Here is an 18,367-nt window from a genome sequence, read left to right on the forward strand (position 1 = left end):
CATAACATGGGGCTTTAAGATCTTGTACTAAACACAATAGGCAATCCTACCTCAGCAGAACAGCAGTCCATGAGTTTTCCCTCTCAGCCTAACTTGAAGCTCAATTCCAAAGACCCTTAATCAAAGATCTTGTAGGGTCATGGGAGGCAAGACACAACAGGTACAATGAAATGAGTGTGTGGGGTGAGCCTACTTGAAGTGAATAGGTACAAGCTAATTCAGAGGAATCAATGCCATAACAATAGTGATAGAAGAGGCAAAACAATATCTGTTGTGAATGTAGCATATGAGTCAGTGAGCCTTTTTTTTTTAACCTTTTTGCCAATCAGCGAGATAGCTTTCTTTTAAATGTAATGGTTGAAACAAGAGATTGAAAACAAGTTGTAGTTTTTAAATAATAATAAAACTGACATGTATAATATCCATTTAGCAGTTGATCTAATGACTAAGGTTCACAGAATAGGTTTGTAACTAATGTATATAAATCTATAGAGAAACACCCAAATTTGTACTATTAATAATCATAAATGGGTTCTAGTTGTTAGAATATAACCAAGAGGTCTAGCATGAAAAAACAAGAAATGACTAACCAACCAAACTTTGAACATTCAAGGGGGAATGAAACAAATTCATAGTTAACTGATAAAGAACAAAGGGCAAACAGTCATTAAATGTACTTAATGTCTATGCCATATCTTTAAATATTGAAAATGTAAACATATGATGTCAAATATGAATAAAAAAAATAAACAACATAACTCTACACTTGAAATGTTTAAGAGATAACAAAACAACAAAAACAGTAATGGCAACAACCAACAACAACAACAACCATCCTTGACAGAAGTCAGTAAAATGATTTTATGTCATCACTTTCTCAGTTAAAGCTGTGATTGAAACTTATAATTTCAAATTATGATTGAAATTACTTTTTGCTAATTATATTAAATAGAAACATTCAATGTTATACATGAGGATAAAAGACATCTACAAAGAGTAACAAAAAAAATCAATATTGTTCATAAATTAATGTCCCTATGCCGACAACAGTCTCTCACGGTGTCTAAGCTAATAATCTTTCATGCACTTAGTCTTAACTCCCCACCACCACCACCATATAAATATATCGCCACAAATTGAAAACCAAATCACTAACTGTAACACCAAAATCAAAGCCTTAACATTAAATCAAAGTTCTGCATTTATACAAAACTAGCAGAGGTACCTAGCATTACTCGGGGTTAAAACGGCATAGTTTGTATGTATATTACAGTTACGTTGAAACAGGTGATGACAAAACATTTGTGAAGTAAATGATGGACTAATTCGACTAGGTGGCATGTCATGTGTCCATTTGGAGTATTCCAGGCCCTAACTTGTCATGGAAAATTGGCGGTTGGGGGTATGTGCATACCTTTGCTGATCTTGAGAAAGTCTCATCTCGCTTCTGTATTGAAACTCCATTTGACATGCTGTGTTATGCCTTTGCTGATCTTGGGAAAGTCTCATCTCCTTTCTCTCTTGAGACTCCATTTGACATGCTGCAGCATGGATTTGCTGATCATGGGAAAGTCTCAATCTCCCTTCTCTATTGAAACTCCATTAATTTAAAGGTAAATATATAATTGTAAATACCTTTTGAGAATACATATATGGTGAGTAAAAATTACTCCCCTAAAATCCAAATTATTTTCCTTAACTAACAAATTGTTGCTCTTTTCTGCTTCAAACTAGTACTTATAATATTTTACATATACACACACACACTCATTATACATAAGTGTGTTTCACCACTTTACTGGTGGTACATAGCCTATTCAAATATAAGAGTGGATATCATTAAATATTACAACAACAGATGTGTGTTGGTTATATATGGTTAATAATCCCTAAGTAGACATGAAAGTAGATACGGATGTACATAGAGCTCACTGCTACAAACAGTAGTTGGAATAATGTATTCCGTCAAGAAACCATGAAATACCTGCAGTGATTTGAACTTGCAGGCTTAAAGTAAGCAGTCCCAACTTTACTGTCTATCTGTCCTCTACAGAACAACTAATTGGAGTGTAAAAGTTCAACAGAAAAATCTCGCAATAAGAAACAGCCAATAGAATAAAATCGTTTTACTTGGCTAAGATGCTCAACTTCAAGAGCAAATGCATTTGTTTTGTTTTTTTTGTTTTTGTTTTTTTTTGCAAATTGCTTCCAACCAGAGTAAACCATGATGCACTGGAACAAGAAGTTGCAATGATGATTACATGGCATTTCTCAGTGCTTTGAAAATCTAATCCAGGGATTCCAGTACCCATGAGGGCATAAGTGCAACCATCTTATTGTGGGTGCTGGAAGGAAGGAGGCAACAAGGAGGACATTGGAAGACAAGTTGAGGCAGATGAAAAGAATACAAATTAGTAGTTTAACCACAGGCTGACAGGGTCGCGGGACTGGCCAGTTTGGAGGGTAGTAGGGGTTCGCTCCCCCTGCTAGCAATGTATTGTACATAAAGGGTGCAGAGCTTGCACCGAAAAACCAGCTGGTGGAGAATCTGCCTGGGGTTAAACTAGTAGTAACATTCATTTGTCACTTTGCTTTATTATATAGTATATGTTACTACTCTATCTCTTCTTGAGATTTTATAACTAGCTGTAGACATATTTATTTCAACCTTTGCAGGTAGTTGTAATTAGTTTCAATTACTTGTTGCAACAGGAATTATAGTTTATATAATCTATATATTAATCCAATAGTACTTTCCTACCTACCTACCTTTTGTGTATTGCTAAGGGAAATAACTCAAAGTAAAATTCAAAAAGATGGTAATTATGGAAATGATGGTGGTGACGGCAACAATGGTAACAGTCATGTTAATAGAAAGACAGGGGGAGAGAGGGAAGAGAGAAGAGATGAGATGAGGTAAGCCTTCACATAAGATAGAGAAAATGTAAGAGAAAAAAGTAATACAGAAAAACTAGAGAAAAAACAAAAGAAAATAAGAGATGATGATGGTAAATAGTAGTAGCGGTAGTGATGATGCTTTTTGCTGTTTGTGATGGCTTGCTTGTTGTTGGTAGTCATAGGAATGGTGGTGACAATGTTGCTCAATGACAATTGCTTGCATTAAAGCACATGCATTTAATCACATTTTAAAAAAAATATATAACTTGTTGCAATCAACTCTTCACTACTTACAATCACCATCTCCATTAACTAATGCACTCGCCATCATCACCACAGCAAGCCATTATAATTTCCAGTATATAAGTATGCTTATATGCCTGAAGTTTATTCCTCAGTGCTGCCTTTTTTCCTCCTATCTACAGTTCTCAGTTTTCACCAGTGGAATTTTCATGGAATTTTCACAGGTTTCATTAGTTTATAATAATAATTGTGAAGAGACAGCTTTAATTGTTACTGCATTTATATGATAAAGGTTCTGGACCTGTACTATAACTCATTACATTTGCAATATGTCAGCCTTCAATGCTTAGAAAAAAATATTAATATATACTATATACAGGAATATTTGAAATTTGATTTTCGTTTTTCGATCACTAATGAGACAATACTTATGTGTGTAACATGAAAAGACACAAGATGTTGCATTGAAGCTTTTGAAGATAAAAGATCACAATAAGAAGACACTAACACATACTGACATTGCAGAGAGGGAATGAAGGCCTATTACAATATTTAAACACACCAAAAGAAAAGCAATGTCACATACAATTAGATAAGATATTATAAAAGAAACCATAGAAACTACTACAAAGAATAACTCTGATGTTATTCTTAAGGTTATTCTTTCAGTAGCAATACTTTATGACACATTGATGAAATGGCAAAAGATTTTGAAAGAACCTCAACAGTGTAAATTTTGTATCCACTGGATAAACCAAAGTATGGAAGTTCTAATACTTTCATAGTCTATGTAATGTACTTTAGTCCTAGTAAATGAATTTTGCTTTGCTAAATATCTTAAGGCACTCAAAAAGTCAAAATGAGGAAAATATAACCATATCATAGCATTTGCTTCTGATGGCACCCCAGCTCTGATGAGTAGGTAAAGTTTTTCATTTTTCCTAAAGAAAACAGTTTCTATTGTATGCAAATGTGAATCTTGTGAAAGAGAGAAAAAAAACCTGAGAACATCACAATGCTTTGAAACAAATATCACGTTTATAAACATGATAAAAAAAAACTGACTTAGTTCAGACATTTTGTATTTGTTCTGATACCAATGACGTATCAATACTTTATACCTAATGGTATTAACATATTCAGTGAGAGAGTTGGGAATATTCTGCAAAATGAACTTGATATGATGAGGGCTGCTGCTTGGTTGAGTCATTTCTTCTGACACCTTATCAAAAGTGCACTAGGATATTATTTGAGGCAGATCCAGCTGGTTACCATGAACATTTCCTAACCTAGATGTGTTGAGTTCATCACTTTGAGCCAGAGATAAAAATACGATCCATGAAGTGGAAACACCTATCCTTACCTGCTCCAAAGAAGGCCAAAGTCATTTCATCTTCAAAGAAAGTGAAGGTCTGTCTTTTGGAATGTAAAAGGCATTTATTGATTATCTTCAAAAGGGCCACACCATCAATGTAGAGTACCATGCCAACTTGCTGAGGCAGTTATGAAAGGATATCAAAACCAAATGCCCAGAAAAACTGACAAAAGGGGTCTTGTTTCATCAGGACAATGCTCCAGCACACAAACCTTTCATTTCAATGGCTGCTGATTTGATTCCATGAAAAAAACCCACTTGGCTGAGAACCATTATCACAGTGCTGATGACTTTGTTGATCAACAGGATGCAGCAATGAGGATGAATGAAGCCAGCTCAACCCACTCCGGGTGAATGCTGTCTCAAGACAAGAGAAGATTCTAGGGCCTTAGCCTGGCTAGTTACAAGGTGATCATCACAAGTGCTGGTGCCATGATAAAAGCACTCAGTACACTATGTAAAGTGGTTGGTATCAGGAAGGGCATCCAGCAGTAGGAACCAGCTAGAAACATTGGCGCATGATGCAATCCTCTAGCTGGTTAGATGCTGTGTTGCCATCAAGCCCATGCTAGTATAAAAGCTGAATGTCAGATGATCATGCTTACCTATTTTCAGGCAAACTGTAAAATAAATTAACTCCCTTTGATTTCTAATGTCGCAAGGTATGAACATTTAAAATATTCATAATCACTGGGGAAAATAGGTCACCATTGATAACAAAGAGATTAAATGAGTATAAATATTGTGTAAACACTATTTCTGAATTCACTCTACCTAACTCCAGTATTACCATATGATTTTACTGAGTGTGTGACTGGGGGCAGTGACAATAAAGATTCTTAAAGTATGTGAAGGGAGTGACAGATTCGAAAAATCAGACAAGTGTACTCTACATACTCCATGCTACTTTATAGGCTATATAGTCTTACAATCAATTTTTTTAAATCACAAGTACATTGTTTATCGGACTCAATTTCTTAAATCCCATGACTGCACTGTTTGTTGCTGCAACTAGAAATAATTGAAAACTGTAATTACAATTTACAATATAGATTTTTCAGTGTCATCATAAGTAGGATGGTCCATTTGCTAGGGTAGTTTTAAACAGCTGAATACAAGTATGTTCTGAACTGCGATGTTGATCGGGAGGGGGGGGGGTGAAATCTGTTTTCTTTATATGTCAGTCAAGCACAGTGGGAGAAGTGCAGTTAGCTTACAAGCTTATTTATAATGAATAGTGCAATGACAGCAGTAAGATCTGACCATCCAGTCACTAAAACAGTTCAGAACTTCAACTACACAGCCATTTGAAAACAACAACAATGACAAGGGAAAAAAAATTATTCTGTACAAATGTTGATAAATCGAAATCAGCCTGGATTGAGCAGACCTTTGATCCAACTGTTTTCCAGCCATAGCCATCATATTTCTGCATATCAGATCCCACAACTGTCATTGCCAAATGTATATTTAATTTCTGACAAATGGTTGTAACTTAAATTTGGTTGCTATTTCTAGCAGGTCAGGCAATAGCACAGAGGATCACTTGTTGGCTTGTACAGATCACATTTATTATATGCTGGTACTGAATATTGTTGCTAGGTAATCACATATGTTCAATTTTCTAGGTATTAGCGATCTATAATATATACCGCTGTGCTGAGATTTTCATCAGATAATCTTTTGTTACTATTTTTAGCAATCTTTCATTTTGTTGCTATTTTCAGCAAGCTTTCATGTTAGGCATAGAACACTATTCATTTATTAAAAATAACGTATTGATGCATTAGGCAACATTTTAAAGTACGTTGCCTCACAAAATGACCCAGTTAACTACATGTGCAATGTAGCAGATAACTGGCATTCTCTTGGTTACAATGACAGGAGTTCTGCTTGATGTGATCAACAGAAAAGCCCAGTCATGAAACTAATGCCTGCTGAGCAGGCAAGAAACACGTAGGCCCTTGATGTAGTTCTTAGGGAGACTCAGCATGACACAAAATGTTACAAGGCTGACCCTTTGAAATACAAGTATCACTCATTTTTGCCAGCTGAGTGAGCTGAAGCAAGATTTAATAAAGTGTCTTGTTCAAGGACGCAATGCACATCCAGGAGTCGAACCCATGACCTTACAATCATGAGCCAAATACATTAACCACCAAGCCACAGGACTTTGCTAACAAAGCAGATATCTCTCTTACTTGTTTCAGTCATTTGACAGTGGCCACGCTGGAGCACCGCCTTTAGTCGAACAAATCAACCCCAGGACTTATTCTTCATAAGCCTAGTACTTATTCTATCGATCTCTTTGGCGAACTGCTAAGTTACAGGGATGTAAACACACCAGCATCAGTTGTCAAGCGATGTTGGGGGGACAAAACACAGACACACAAACATACACACACACATATATATATATTATACATATATATACATATATAAGATGGACTTCTTTCAGTTTCCATCCACCAAATCCACTCACAAGGCTTTGGTCAGCCCGAGGCTATAATAGAAGACACTTGCCCAAGGTGCCACGCAGTGGGACTGAACCCGGAACCATGTGGTTCGTAAGCAAGCTACTTTATTTTATATAATTTGCCACTAGAGCAGCACACAGAGTAGTAGCTACGGGCTGGACAAGGACATTAATGGATGATGGTGGTGGTGGATGAAGATGGTGATGGGAGAAGTCGAAAGTGCCCGCCGACTTTCGCTTCTCTAAAACAATGTTTCAATAAATACATTTAATAAAATGTTCACAATGATTCAAATTACATAAAAAATGTTCAACAATTCTCCTCGTCAGGTCCCCGAAAAATTGTCTTGCCGCCTGCAGACAACTCTGCGACGACAAGTCGGGGCCTGCAAAGAGAAAAGTAAAATCATTCCTTTCAAAGGTCTCTGCGACCCTTGACAAAGTATCTTCCGTTACTTTTTCCGCAGCTACCCGCGGAGGCCATAACGGACTCCTTGAGCCAACCGTGCCCTTACGTTCTCGGTCACCCAAGCCATTCAAAAATCTTTCCACCTCCTCTCCCTTGTGGTAAAGGAAGAGAAGCATCTCCTCTTCACAGGAAGGGACCTCTCACTGCTCCGTCAGTGGCACACTTCCTACTGGCGGATCCTTGTCCGCGGGTGACATACATCCCACCGCGGCTCCGTCGGCGACACAGAAACGTCAGTCGTCCGACCTCTCTTTTTTCTCCTCCTTCTTTTGGGGGAGACTGCTGACCCAGGGGACTCCGTCACCAGACACGGGGGATTGCTATCCCCCTCCACCCCCTGAGCGTTCTTTGGCGGGCAACCATTGTTGCTCGCCTGTCTCTTTCTTTTCGTGGAGGCAACCTCCTCCACGACTTCCTCCGTCTCCCCCTCCAATGAGGGGGCGGCGGGCGCCTTTTCCCTTTCTGCTCCGGGGCACCACCACGGCCCCCGGGACAATTCTTCCTGATATGTCCGGGCTTCAGGCACAGGTGACACTTGGGGGGGGGCAGCCCTCGAGTATCACCGGGTACCTGTGCCCAGCCATTCTCAGGAAGTCCGGGAATTTCATTTCTCCCATGGCCACCGGTGTCCACAGGGTCAAAGTTGCCTTTGACCCCTCCCAGGCGACCGCGGGAGCCATTTTCACACTCAGTAGTCTGGGTCCGCTATCCCCCAGGCCTCGCCGGATGGTCTTCTCAATCCATTCCGCCTCCGTGCCCGGGGGCAGCCCACACACCCAGGCTCTTTTTACTTTTCTGCCACAATACGAGGGGAGGAACAAAATTTCCTCTCCCTCCAGTGGCTCGCTAGCAAATCTGCTAGCTTCCTCGGGGGTACCAAACAGCAACCACACCGTTGCAAATTTAGTCCCCCGATAAATAAATTTTATAGTTGGCAGGTGGTCCCCCAACTCTTTCTCTATAGTATTCCTGTCGAAGAGGGCAATGGCTCCACGCGACCTAGAATAGGTTCGTAGGACCACCGTCTTCTTCTCAAGACTTTCAATCCACTGCTTGGGTGGGGCGACCTCCCATTCCAAAGCGGTGGTTTCTTTTGTTGCCATGTTTTTTTTTTTTTTAAATAAATGTATTCAGAATAAAACTAAAAAACGAGAAGAAAAGGAAATCCGAAGAAAGTCACAATGAAAAAAGGAGAGAGTCAAATAAAGTTAAAAAGAAAGTCAAATAAAGTTAAAAAGAAAGTCAATAACACAGCAAAATCCTTTTGGCCATTTGGTACTCCCGGCCTAAATCAAACCAGGATCGCACAACTTCCACAAAAATTGGTGTAAAATTGGTAGTTCTTCACAGCACAATACAATTCTCACAATTACGTGAGAAAAATATTTACTCACTTTATCGAAGACGGATACGCCCCAAAAAATTTTCTCAGCGAGAAAAATATATTTGCCACATGTCGGCAGAATCAGAATTCTGAATCCAGTAGGACTTCCTGCATGTAAAAAATAATTCTCAACAAAAACTCCCACTGGACCCAGAAAACAGAATCTTACCTTACATGGGGCTTCCAAAGTTTTCAATTCAAGACGGCTTCAAAAGCACATCTTCACCGCTGACTCGCACATGCGCAGTAAGCAAGCTACTTACCACACAGCCACTCCTACACCAACAGTAAAAAAAAAAAATCAGTGCTGTTTACATGTCTTCTATTATAGCCTCAGGCTAATCAAAGCCTTGTGAGTGGATTTGGTAGATGGAAACTAAAAGAAGCCCGTCTTATATATGTATATATATAATATATATATATGCGTGTGTGTGTGTTTGTGTGTCTGTGTTTGTCCCCCCAACATCGTTTGACAACTGATGCTGGTGTGTAACTTATGGTGGCTGTTCTTTAGGTTCAGCTCAACTTTGGTCAAGCAGACGTAGTCGAAAGTATCTTGTCAGTAACTACACAATCGTATTTTCAGGTAGTATAGCTACATTCTTCAATGAGTTTTTTCTTTTTTTTTTAAGCAACAGAATAGACAGGAGGATATTAGTGTCTCAAGTCCTAGGATTCATAAGGCTGGTTACCTGATTTCCATGGAGTAAAAGTGACCAAAATCACAACATTACCCCTGAGCAGGACATCAGTCCAATGCAGAGTAACTCAATTATAGCGAACTGAAGTAACATGCAATGAAGTATATTGCTCAAGAACACAATGCTCTGCCCTGTCCATGAACAGAAACCACAATCTTGAGACCATGAGTGCAACCAGCTAACCACTAAGCCTTCACTGACAGGATGTAACTTGAGAAATATTTGGCTCTTGTCTCAAGCAACTTTTCTTTCATTGAATCATTTTCTATTTGGTGTTCTTGCTACATTATAAATTAAGACAAGAGCAAGTTAAAAATTCTGTGGACTGCCCACTACTTTGATTCTATGTCAGTCTAATTACTTTCAGCAAAATACTTTTAGGACCAGCAGAGTGGATAGAATTTAGAGTGCGATTAACAAAAATGATTCTGTAATTGCTTGTAAGTTTTCCTGCCACCGGTAATAATTCTCATTTCTGCCAATATATTTTGCTGGACTAAGAAAAGGAGATTATATAGCAACAGACAGATCAGGTAAAAGGGGTAAAAAGATAATTTCTAATACTTTGCTCCATCAAAAATTCTGTTAAATCATTCTAATATATGATGACAGTTTTTCTTGTAGAAATTAACCCATTTGTTACCATATTTCTGTTGAGATGCTCTCTGTTTCCTTCAGTTACTTTAAATATAACAAAGAATTTAGTAAAATAACTTAGTTATCATTCAGCTAGCATTAGGAACATAAATTGTGACTAAGGTTTGGTGGAAGATTTTCATTCAGAACTTATGAAAACAAGACATTTGTACTACAGAGCCAGAGGCGGTTTCAGCCAGGTTGGTAACGAAAGAGTTAACATGCAAAGGTTTGTTAGTGTGTGTGTGTGCGTGCGTGCATACACATGCGTATGCTTCTGTAACAAATGTTTAATAAAAATTGCTTTGGACTATTTACCCAGAGAAATCAGATAACAAAAACATTCTAAGGAATAAAACTGTTGTAAAATAGTACAGTAAGAATGAAAGAAAAAAGTGAAATAAAAAGAATATAAAGAAGGCGAAAATGAAAAGATGATGATGTCTGAGGAATTATATGCTTTGTCGCACACATCAGAGAGTTAGTATCATAATTATTTGAACATCCATTTTCTGTGCTTGCATGGAATTTATTGAGATTGATCTTCTATGGCCAGAAAGCCTTCTCACGAGTTTCCAAGCAAAGTAAGATTCCATGAACAGAGGTCTTGAAGATATCTTTGAATGGGAACAAACTAGTTATCCATCCACATTTCAAGGATATAACACCATACATATATATGGTACGATCAATAAGTATCCGGACTATAACAATAGTCCGGATAATGAGCACTAAGTTTTCATGTTCTAGCTCACATCCGCTGTTTACAGCAGTGCTTAGAAGGAAGGTGAGTAGTGTGTGATCATCACATTGACCATGACAGAGAAAGTTGAGCAGAGAATCTACATCAAATTTTGCCAAAAGCTTGGCAATACCTGCTTAGAGGCCTATACAAAGTTTTCATCATTCTCAACACAATCAAGGAGATCTTGTGCAACTGAAACCCCGAGTATCATTTTGGTCAGCTGAAAGCAGTTTCCGCACAATCTTGGCAGATATGCGTCTCATATCCAAATCTTCAGTGATAATGGACTGAACCATAACTAATCTACACATCTGATAACTCACAGATGGTGACTATTTCCCTTCACAGCTGCATGCACATCTGGGATGCTTTTCTCAGTTCTGCTCGTTGCAGGTCTCCCAAAGCGTTCGTCAATATTGACGTTTTTCCGGCCAACTTGAAAATGTCTGAACCACTTGCACACTTATGTGTGGCTCATATACTCCTCTGCATACACTTTCTGCAACTTTGCGGAGGCCTCTGAGTGAGTATCGCCATGACAACTTTCTGTCATGATCAATGCGACGATCACACACTACACACTTCCTTCAAAGCACTGCTGTAAACAGCAGAAGTGAGATAAACCGTTAAAACTTAATGCGCATGCACAACAGAGTTCAAAGTCAACATTTCCCAAGTGGCTTCACTCTGCGTGCTTTACCTTCGTTACTATGGCAACAGTCCGGATACTTATTGATCAGACCTCGTATTAACAAAATAGATAAACATATACCTCACCTGCTCTTCTCCAGAACAACAGCCAATCAAAATTCCCACTCACTATAACTGTTAGGTCTCACAATCTTTCGTGATCTCTCATAGTTACCACACATAATCAAAACTATTTCACATTACTTCAGTTCACCTATTGGGCAAAAAGCTATTACGTTATATAGAATATTACTTTTGATAAACTGGTGTTCTATCCCGTGGAGATTTATTTCCCATCCACTTTGGGCTACAAAACAGCAATTAAGCACCAGCCTGAAACTTTCGTCTGGAGCAGTGGTTCCCAAACTATGAGTCGCGACCCACAGATGGGTCGCGAACGGAATCTTAGTGGGTCGCAAAAAGTTATAAAATTACGCATTAGCTTTGATTAACTGCTGTCTATCGAGATAGTTCAGTAGAGTTAAGTGGGTCGTCATAAACTGGTGTTATAAATAGTGGGTCGCTACTCTAAAAATTTTGGGAAAAACAGGTCTGGAGAATTAGCAGGCATTTTCATTTTACTTTACAAAATCACATTCGAGTCACTTGATTCACCCCACCCTATTTCAACATCCTCCCCACGATGACAACCAGATCATCTATTTAGATGCAATGCAATAAACATCTAGTCCCAAGAACAATATTTTAATTATTAAGCAAGGACATACTATCATTAGATGGGTAGAACCCCAGTCTATTGTTCACACCTACAGTGGGACATAGCAAAGATTCATTGAAAAATTATCCATGAAAATTAAATCCATGTTGAGCGTACGTTGTTGATAACTTCTACATTCTTTTATGCAAACCATTTCGTTTTGAGTAGTTATTTCTATTGCAAAATGTAATAAAAACAACATGAGGAAATACTAGAATCCTGCGTTGGTGAACGATGGCCAACTCGGACCAAACATTGTTGTCATATAACTAAAGCGAGATAAACTTCATATTTATAGTTAAGATTCCTATCATACACTGGTAAAGAGAAAGATAAAACTTTATTCCATTATGCGCTTTAAAAATTAGTTTATGAAAATATTTAAGAAAAGAATCAAAAGACACAAGCTGTCGCTATGTGTAATTGTCACAACAAATTCCAATAATCACATGCTACATGTTTTACATGAAGACGAAAAAAAAAAAAACAACTAACATAAACACAGTCGTGTTATGTCTTTCAGTCGCAGTTCGACCCGTTTTTATTTTATCAGTCACGCACATTTTTAGGAGACGAAAGCGAATAATAAAATGAGAGAAAAAAGAAAAGAATAAGATTATAGTCCATAAAATGACGCTTATCTGTAACTTTGGGTGGTGAGTATAACGAAAACATGCCGTTAAATGTTTTGGGTTGTTATTTTTGTCCTAGTATTTTTCACAGACACAGATTATTTACTACGGTATCTTGAAATAAACAACTTGCGTGCGACCGCATTCTACCAAGTTGGGATATACTAGAGGAAACCAAAAATAAACACACGCAATAAACTTGCGATATTCACGAAACAACTACCTGCTAGAAATATCAGTCTAATTAATCGCCCTCAAACCTCACCCTAACATCTTAAAAAAAAAAAGGACATAAATAATGGCCTAGATACACTAGATAAAAAGTCGAGACGGTTACGGTTGCAGTGTGCTTGATCAAAGGTCTGGCCAAAAGATAAACAATAACAACAAGGACACAATGGATAATGTATTCCTTGATACACTATGCCAAAAGAAAAAAATTATTAAGACTGGAACACCTGTGATTATCTCTGCTTGATGGGGAGGGTCTACTCAAATATATATATAAGTTCAGCAAAATTTAGATTCAGATGAATATGGTACTTAAGTTAAAGGCACCAGAATTTTGTATGGTATTATCCATATAAATCAAATGGGGTGATTATAATCAAAATAAGCAACAAGTGTGTGTGTGCATGTATGTATGTATGCAATGCAATAACCTCAACGCGGTCGGTCGACTTGCTCGTAATAGAAGTCAAATTTCCTCAAACCACACCCACACGTATTAAAACTGAGAGGGACGCTTTGGACAACGTCGTAGATAAACAAAATAACGAGGGGGTAACGCCTGGTTACAGCTTCCACTCATAGACCTACTCATTTAGTTTCTGGACATGCCATAATAATTTACACCTATACACGCGCAGATACGGACATATAAGAATATATTTTAATTATTATACACCCTGATTTTACATGGATGAACGAATGAGTATTAAATGGCAAGAACACGATGATATATTAATAATTCTGCAACCCGATATGATATATATATATATATATATATATATATATATATATATATATATATATAATAGGACAATCTCAATGATAAAGTAGATTTTCCATTGAATTATTCCGAAGGTCATTATTTCACATGTACATAACACGACACAATAATTGAAAACAAAAGAAAGAAGTTGACGAATAAATTGAGAGAGAACGTGTCAAAAACAGAGAAAATGATAAAAGGAAAAGGCAACAAAAGAACAAAGGTTTCTTCAACCTGTTAGCACCAAAATCTCCTTGAAATCATTTCCGGTCGTCATAAAAACTAACATGTATCATTAAGAGATGGCCACGGTTGAAATATTTCTGAACATAGGTATATACTTAATCAGAGTTGACCTAGGAATAAACAACATTTTTCTTTTCCCTAATTGTGTGAATTTTTTAGTAATGTTTCTTTTTTTTTTCTTTTAAGACATGATAAGGTAAACTATCAAGACACTCAGCTGATGTCTAGCATCTGGGCAATCTTGAAGACCTGTTATCACAGGCGTTCCATACCGCCTTCGATGAAAGAAGCGGCCTTCTTTTCACACAAAGTACACCTGGGACTAAGCTATACAATGTGCTATTCACCCATTTTTTAATATAGCTACGTTATAATTTAAGGGAGATTTTATTGTTATTCTTAGCTGGTCGGACGACAAGCACTTTCGTTGATTCCATACTATACTAACGGACAGAAAGACAATGTCGACCTAGGTGAGCTTTGAATTCAGGACCGAGAGGTATCAAACAAGAGAATTACTGGTTTGTCTGGGAAATGATGGGGTGGGGCATTCGTGTTTCTTGTAAAAGCGGTAACGCTGTAAAAGGAAACGGTTTAGAAAGGAATCGAAACAGAGTCGATTCAATTCAATAAGAACTACACCACGATATTAAACAGTAGTAATAGAAGGATTCTTTCGATTAATGCGTGGCTTCATTAATAAGTTCGAGCAAGTGGCATGTTATTTTCATACCTACCCCCAAAGCATTAGCAAACGGCATAAGGTGAGTGAATTGTTTGCAGACAGGAACAGAAACCGTATCGACCGTCGCTTACTCACAACAGCAATTCTATATTAATAGCCTCCTATGAAGGCACAAGGCTAGAAATTTTTAAAAAACCGAAATACTTCACAACTATTTATTTTATGGAACCCCAAAAGGTGGAGAGGTAAATTTGACCTCGACGGGATGCGAACTCGGAACTAAAGCGCTGTAACTAAAAACTGCAAGGCATTTTAGTCTGACGCTCCAAGCGATATTTCCAAAGTCAACATATTTTGTAGGGAGAGGTGCACAGTCAATGAAATCGACCCAATAGGGGTGAAAGCTAAGTCAACAACCCTCAACGGGATCTTCACTCAGAACGTAACTGAATACAATTAAAAAGCTTTGTCTGCTGTCCTTAATCAGCCATCCGTAATAAACAAAACAAAACAAAAAAAGCATCTGCTTTGGGTATGAGTGTCGGAGAGTATGGCCAATGCGGTAGATACAAAGTATCAAGGATATTAAGCGGAGGTAAAGAATACGCACACCACCCGTTTTCGGTGTAACCCTAACCCTAAACACCAAACGTGCGTATTCTTTACCTTCGCTAGGATATTATTTAATCTTTGATGGACAAATTGAGGTTTTCCCTTTTCCCGTCGATATATCTAGTTTTTTTTATGAAATTGTAAATTATAAATAAAATTCTGAGATAAGTGTCAGGTTTTAAACACATTTCAACTTTAAAACAAAAACGTGTCAAGTATTGTAATTCCGAGAATTAATGAGGTTGGCTTCATAGCAAGTAGCTGGACCTTAGTAGCGCGTTGGATATATACCAATATTCATATAAAATTACTACAAGTTATAATGAGAACAAAGGAGGGGGGATAATTTAAACAACAAAAATTAATTTGTACTTTTGCAGAACATTATTGCACTGTATTTACAACTGACCAAGCTATTGTCGATGTATTTTGGTCATTCGACCCTGGGTAGAGTGAAAGGTAAAGTTGACTCCATCGAGAGTTGAACTCACAACGTAAAGGGACGTAACTAAATACAAAACATTCTATCCACCGCTCTAACAAATCTGCAAACCACCACTCTTATATAACATATAACAATACAATAACAACAAAATATATATTGAATGACTTACTGTTTGCCTGTGCCTATATATATATATATATATATATATATATATATATATATATAGCTATTGGAGGCTGGTTGGTTGATCGGCTGATTGGTTGGTATAAAAATCACACGTTTAATAATGCGAGGTGGCGATAGTACTGAGGACAATTTTAGGTAAGCAAAAAAGGTAATGCCAATCACGGTGACCGTGCAAAAAATGTACTTTGTTCATGTGATGAGATCTTCGCACAGCAATGTAGTACTTAGGTTTGCACATCATGCCTAAGCACGATAATCCTCGTTTTTAATTATTAACAATAATGATGGTTAATAAATAAACATATTCCGGAATAACAGGTGAGGAGGGCGGATTTTATAAATCAAACAACAAAACAAATAACAGGTCAAGAAATAGTCTGATGTTGATACAGTTCTTCCAATGACGTCCGTATCAGTGTTGTGGGTAAATTTTGAAGTATGAAGTAGGGTATAATGAAAATATCGCTAACAGTTTTCATAACTATCTATCAACATTAATTCTTAATCCAAGTTTGAATCCAGCCTTCCTAGTTTGAATCCAAATTAGACTGATTATTTTTCTGCTCTTCTGACAAGTTTGCTTTGGTGTTTAGTTTCATTTATTAAACATGAATGGGTGTATGTTTTTTCTCTTTCAAACAAAAGTTTATTTCCGGTAATAAGTCTTTTTTCTATCACGTTTGAGTCAAAATCTACAACATAGTGTGTACATAAAGAGCTAGCGTACACGCACACACACAAAGATATTTTTAATAAGATAAATGAAAATTAAAAAAACTAAGCTATTGAATTGCATAACATACCAATACAGGTTTGTTGTTGCCTTTTTCTTTTTTTTAAGAACACAGAAGCAGACAAAAATCCACACTTTTCTTTAAATCATTACAAGACCTTTTCTCGTTATACTTGGAAGACATTCATCGCAGAACACGGTCAACACACTTGTAACACTGGCTTTAGTAAATAACAGATAAATAAAGGGGGAGAGCTTTACGAAATCGATACAAGGAAACAAAATCAAAGATGAAAGTATTTTGTTCATTGAAACTGTAAAGTTTCTCTTTGTTTTTCCACTTTTTGATTGAAACAAACGCTTGCCTTAATCAGCCTCCGTTATTCTCGGCCCGCTACTTAAGAGCCATTTATCCTCAGATTCGTCCAAGTGGCGACACTGAACGGCAAAACTCTAGAGTAATCAAGGGAGGTTATGCGAACGCCTAGTTTTTTTTTTATCATTAATATTAATTGGCTTTACCTCCCTTTATTTCCGTGGCGATCTTACTTATCTTTACTCAACGTTCACTGCTCGTGAATGTTTACACCAGTGGGTCTCAACCTTTTTTTTCTCTATTTTTTTGCCTGTGGACCTCCTTCGTTTCATTTTTCAATCGGATGGATCGCCGTAACCATTTGATGTTTAAAAATTCTATTATATGTTTAGAATTTAATATTATTAGAAGGAAGTTGTTTTACACCTATTACACTACTTTTTGCTTTTGTGCCCGGATCAAACGCTTTAGTTTAACCCCAATTTTATTCCGCATAAATTTTAAAAACAAAATCTTACATGGACCTCCAAGGGCTATATGGACTCCGTTTGAGAACCACTGCACACGGTCTTTTGACTTGCTAGAAACAAAAGTCAAATGTCTTTCAATTAGGAATTATGGATACATTGGATATTCTGATCCAGATAGCACAGAAGGTAGTTGATGAAAGAATCGTTAGAATCTTTCGGTTTTTCTTATGGCTCTTTACTTTCTGTGTTAAATTCTGCCTGGGTCAACTTGGTCTTTCGTCCTTCCTGGGTCAATAAAAAAAGTATTAATACCAATCAAGGGATCTTTACCTTTTGACCGACAGATTTAAAAAAATAATTTTTTGTAACTAATTACTTTCAAACTTCGGACACTGGTAGAATGTGTCATATAAAACTTAGCATTTTTGAGGAAAACTTATATTTATGAAGTTATTTCACGTTAAAGTTGTCCTATTTCGGTAATTTCAACCAATCAATGACGTATTCAGCTGAATAAAATTACTGCTGTTTGTCAATAAGAACTTCCGGCAGTGTATGTTTCGTTTGTCACTGTTATTTATGACAACCCTAACCCTAAAACCTTAACCCTGACTCTAAAACCCTACACTAACCCTAAAACCCAAACCCTAACACCTTAAAACTAGTACAAACACACGAACGACGTCGTAAATAACAGTGACAAACGAAAAATA

General features: G+C 37.2%; 1 protein-coding gene across 9 annotated transcripts in view; it reads right to left on the reverse strand.

Annotated features, from left to right (window-relative positions):
- The window catches only part of LOC115209656 (vacuolar protein sorting-associated protein 13D), a 213,619-nt gene extending 196,316 nt beyond the window's left edge, over window positions 1–17,303 (reverse strand). For 4 of the 9 annotated variants that reach the window (XM_036501029.1, XM_036501026.1, XM_036501031.1 and 1 more), the window contains exon 1: window positions 14,196–14,324. In XM_036501029.1, the coding sequence (XP_036356922.1) occupies window positions 14,196–14,250 (55 nt within the window). In that variant the 5' untranslated portion in view covers window positions 14,251–14,324. Of the gene's footprint in view, window positions 1–14,195; window positions 14,325–16,118 lie in introns of those variants that run through there. The other 5 variants (XM_036501030.1, XM_036501032.1, XM_036501033.1 and 2 more) reach the window with 3 other exon arrangements.
- Between the last annotated feature and the right edge of the window lie 1,064 nt (window positions 17,304–18,367).

Source organism: Octopus sinensis, linkage group LG3 (genome assembly GCF_006345805.1).
Source record: "Octopus sinensis linkage group LG3, ASM634580v1, whole genome shotgun sequence".
In the NCBI taxonomy this organism is placed as follows: domain Eukaryota; kingdom Metazoa; phylum Mollusca; class Cephalopoda; order Octopoda; family Octopodidae; genus Octopus; species Octopus sinensis.